Source organism: Morone saxatilis, unplaced genomic scaffold (assembly GCF_004916995.1).
Source record: "Morone saxatilis isolate NCDOM2014 unplaced genomic scaffold, NCSU_SB_2.0 Contig17, whole genome shotgun sequence".
Lineage (NCBI taxonomy): Eukaryota > Metazoa > Chordata > Actinopteri > Moronidae > Morone > Morone saxatilis.
The window spans coordinates 18,211,403-18,215,577 of NW_023339729.1; the positions used below are offsets into that span (position 1 = coordinate 18,211,403).

The window sequence follows — 4,175 nt, forward strand, 5'->3', positions numbered from 1 at the left end:
TCAGGGGATTATATTGACATGTGTATCATCTCAGCAGGCACTGAAACTTAAAACCATAACACCAGCTGACCTACCTACATGGATGGATGCTACTACACTGGCACCATTAGTGTCCAAATATTATCTGCAGTGGAAATTAATACTATATGTGGGTTTACTCTACCCAGATGCTATTCTGTCACTGTGCAGATTTTAAAATTCTGCGTGTCACTCACGCCCCTGTAAATGTCATTCAGGCCCACTGTGAGTAAAAGGGGGAAAAATGCCTGTGTGTGCTGCTGCTGGATGTGGGGCCACTGTCAGAAACAATGTGCAGACACTGGGGGCTCACTGCCCTGTTGCACACCAGGCCTGCAGCCATGTAAATGAGATCGCTTTTGTTAGCAACTGGCTGCTGGTTAAGTACTCAGCATGGGGAACAATGTTGGCCGTACGACTGCAGTATGTGTGTGTGTGTGTACAAGCAAATATGCCAGTGCACACACAGCTATTAACAGGTTCAGAATTACAACTACTACAAAATGACAATGAGACAAAATTCAACAAACAGCTAACTCCACACAGCCCTGAGGCTGTACAAAAGACAACAGTAGTTGTCAGTGTGCACAATTGTGTATGCTATACCCTTCTTCAACGACTGCTGCATCCAAAGCTTTATTAACATTGCATAAGACAACCTGACACTTTGGAGGAATATTTAACCAAGGACAAACAGGGCAGAGTAAGTTTTCTGCCCAAAATTGATCTGGTTGCGGGCTGTAATGAGTCCTGGGTAAATGTGTTGATACCCATGATACAAAACTTATTTTTGAATACCTTACACTGAGAAATATAAACATGCTTTCTACAGGGGAGCCAAATCTTTTTGTACAAGCCAAACAAGAACTTTGCCTTCATTAAGCAGTCTAAAATCTGATACATTATTATTTAAATCAGAAGCTATTTGATGAGAGAATAAGTAGAGTACTTCTATGGAACTACTGCTACTGCTACAGATAAATTCACACGTACCAGAAGACTACAGAGATTTGTGATAACTGAGCTCCAAGTTCTGCAGGAGTCCTGGTTGACACATCCTGACTGCCAATCAACAGTTTGATAATTTCCTGTTTGCTTTTTCATCTACTTTGCTGCTACTTATTATAGATAAGTAAAAGATTGTGCAAACTGTGTGTTTGTGTCTGATATGTGTTGACCACTAAATATTGTGCAACAGTAACAGTAAGTCATAACTGCATATTGTTTACCGTCAAATATAACCCCAGGTGGTTCATAAGTAGGCTTCTATACTGTTATGAAAGTCAGAGGCGAGAAGGGAAATGTTCTGGCATCTATGATGTCAATCTGAGTTCCTGTGGTAAGCCCACCACACGGCACTGAGTACATGCACATGGGTATGAAGTGATCATTCAACTTCCCCAGAGACCACGGACTAACCACGAATGATTTCCACCCCTGGAACCCACATCTCTCCATAGCATCGCCCCACACACACACACACACACACCTTCCTCCTATATGAAACCTGTCAGGGACATACCACTTTGAGTATGTTTGACTGTGGATCATGGATGTCTGGCCTTTCTCTGCACCTGACAACCCAAAAATCACGAAAAGAGGAAAATCGAGGGGAGACTGACTGTGACAGGCTGCAGGATGTAAGACATCATTGAAAATTCAGTAATACGCCACAACAAGACTCATCATACTTAGACTATGAGCTGTTGTCATCATGTGGGTCTAAGGGATCATTTTCATTGAAATATATGAAAGACAGACACTGCAGCTTAAACAAAGACATAAAACCAAGTTGTCCTTACGAGAATATAAATCAAATGCCAAGAACTTGACACAGTTAGACCAAAACAAGATTTACTAGTGAAAAACTAAAAACAAAACATCCACCAACTGTCTTCTTTCCAGGTGAAACATTAAACTTCCATTGTAACCTGGTACAACCTGCTTTGGCAATAGTGTGCTTAACAATGCTTACGCCACAATTGAATTTGAAAATTTCAATTTCAATTTTTTTTTGATATATTTTTGGTCTTTTATTGCCTTTAACTAATAGTGACAGCTGAAGATATACAGGAAAGGGGGGTAGAGAGAGCGGATGACGCGCAGCAAAGGGCCACAGGTTGGATTCGAACCCTGGGCCGCTGCAGCAAGGACTCTGTACATGGTCGCCAGCTCTACCAGGTGAGCTAACCAGGTACCAAAACATCCAGAGTTTCACCTTTTAGTGCCAGAGGGTTTGAGGTCAGTGTTATTTTACATGTCACGAAGACTTGTTGAGCATAGATACTTCAATACTTTCCAAATTTTCTAGATGTAAACCAATGTTGTTTTTATTGTGACATTATAAATACAGCTGTATAATCCTAAATACAACAACAAAAGACTTGAAACAAGGAAATCTTCAGCCTTGAGCCGACAGTGTCCTGAATCAGCAACTGTAGGCTGCATTAGATTTATTAGGGTTTAGGGGTTTTAATTGCGCCTGCATAAATTAGATTTAAATCTTTGGTGCATTACCACAGACTATCTCAGCTACTTTGCTTGAAACAAGGATCAGATCTGATTTCTGTTGCAGTAACACAAATCAACAAGTCACAAACTACTACTGAAATCAATAATATGTAACTTCCAACAGTTCCTTTAGCATTCCCAGAGAAAGTTGACTGCGTGTCTGCAGCAGCCTTCTCAATATAGAATTTGAGTTTGGTGACTTTACAAAAATTTTAAACATTTGTAAAATATTTCCCTAATATTCTGGACATTTTGTTGTGCATTCAAAAGGCCCAGAACTTATAATCAGATGTTTTTTTCATTGACTACAGCATCACAGACAGCCTTTTTCCACTGACCACAAACAATCAAAAACAGAAACCATACCTGACTGACTTTACTGGACACAAAACATTTGCTGCAGTGGTGCAAAAACGCACCCATTGTCTCCAGAAACATGTCAAAAGATGCAACGACTCGAGATGCAGAAAAGAAAAGACAGACTGGTACAGACCAAGTTGAAGCCACTGTTTGTCAACAACAACACAGGCCGAGGGAAGCATGTTGCTCTGCAGAATAACTGAAGCCCAGCTGTTGGCAGCAGCGTTTGTGTCAAAGGAAAGCTGTGCGGTGCGTTACCTCCTCAGCCTTCAGCCCGAGGCAGAATGTCAACGTTTTCTCTGGATCCATGGCGAGAGCTGAAGTACCAAGCTACACAGAGAAAATACAACTGCAGAAGCGGGGATGTTATTCTGCTAAGCCCCCATCACCGCTTTCCCACTCCACAGACACGGTGGCCTCCCCATCCGCCATTGCCCGGACGGACAGACAGATGCCCCTCCCAGACTCGGCTCACACACACACGCACACACACCGGGGTACCAGGGCCACACTCCCGGTGTATTTTTTTATGGATGGGGGGCTTCGGAATATCACAGTGCGGACGCTTCTGTCGTCGACTGCTGTTTGCTGTCAGTGAGATGAAGATGTTTCACTCTTTGTTTTCGCAGAGAGGGTCGGAGCTGTGTATGATGTCATGCTTTTCCAGCCCCCAAAGTACTTGTATGGGAGCGCTGCGGCTTTGATTGGCCGGAGCTCCCAGCAACAGCCGCACAGAGGCTGCCTCCACTGGGCTCCGTACACACGCTGTTGCTCTGTTCACCACAGCAAGCGTACAACCTGCAACACCTGTCTGTTTAGGTACTTATAGTAAACCAAAATCATGATATTTATTTGTTTTTTTAATATAGCATAGGCTGTAATAATTTGTATGAGACATACAGCCTATAATACTCTATAAAAATATTAAAATATGCGATATAATAATAATGTGATATAATATGATATAAATCCAGTGTTGGAAGAAGTACTTGCTTATTTATAATTAACTAGTACTTCTTTACTCAATTGTAATGATAAAACTTAAGCATAAGAAACAGTGAACAAGTAGCACAAGTAACGAAAGATGAAATAATATTTATTAAGAATGGTTTATTTACAGCTTTGAATTATTGTTGCATTATGTGTAAACCATATTTATTGTTACAAATTGTAATTTGAGCTGGGTCTGGTTTTTTATTTACAAACTGCAGCAATCATATTTTACCAGTGAAATACACCACAAAATGAAGTACAAATTCAAATAGCTACACAAAAAGTAGTAAGAC

General features: G+C 41.1%; 1 protein-coding gene across 1 annotated transcript in view; it reads right to left on the reverse strand.

The window, feature by feature from the left end:
- The window catches only part of LOC118327500 (proline-rich protein 36), a 15,583-nt gene extending 12,073 nt beyond the window's left edge, over positions 1-3,510 (reverse strand). Inside the window, exon 1 of the mRNA XM_035660876.1 lies at positions 3,148-3,510. Within this exon, the coding sequence (XP_035516769.1) occupies positions 3,148-3,198 (51 nt within the window). The 5' untranslated portion in view covers positions 3,199-3,510. The remainder of the gene's footprint in view (positions 1-3,147) is intronic.
- Positions 3,511-4,175: the final 665 nt, after the last annotated feature.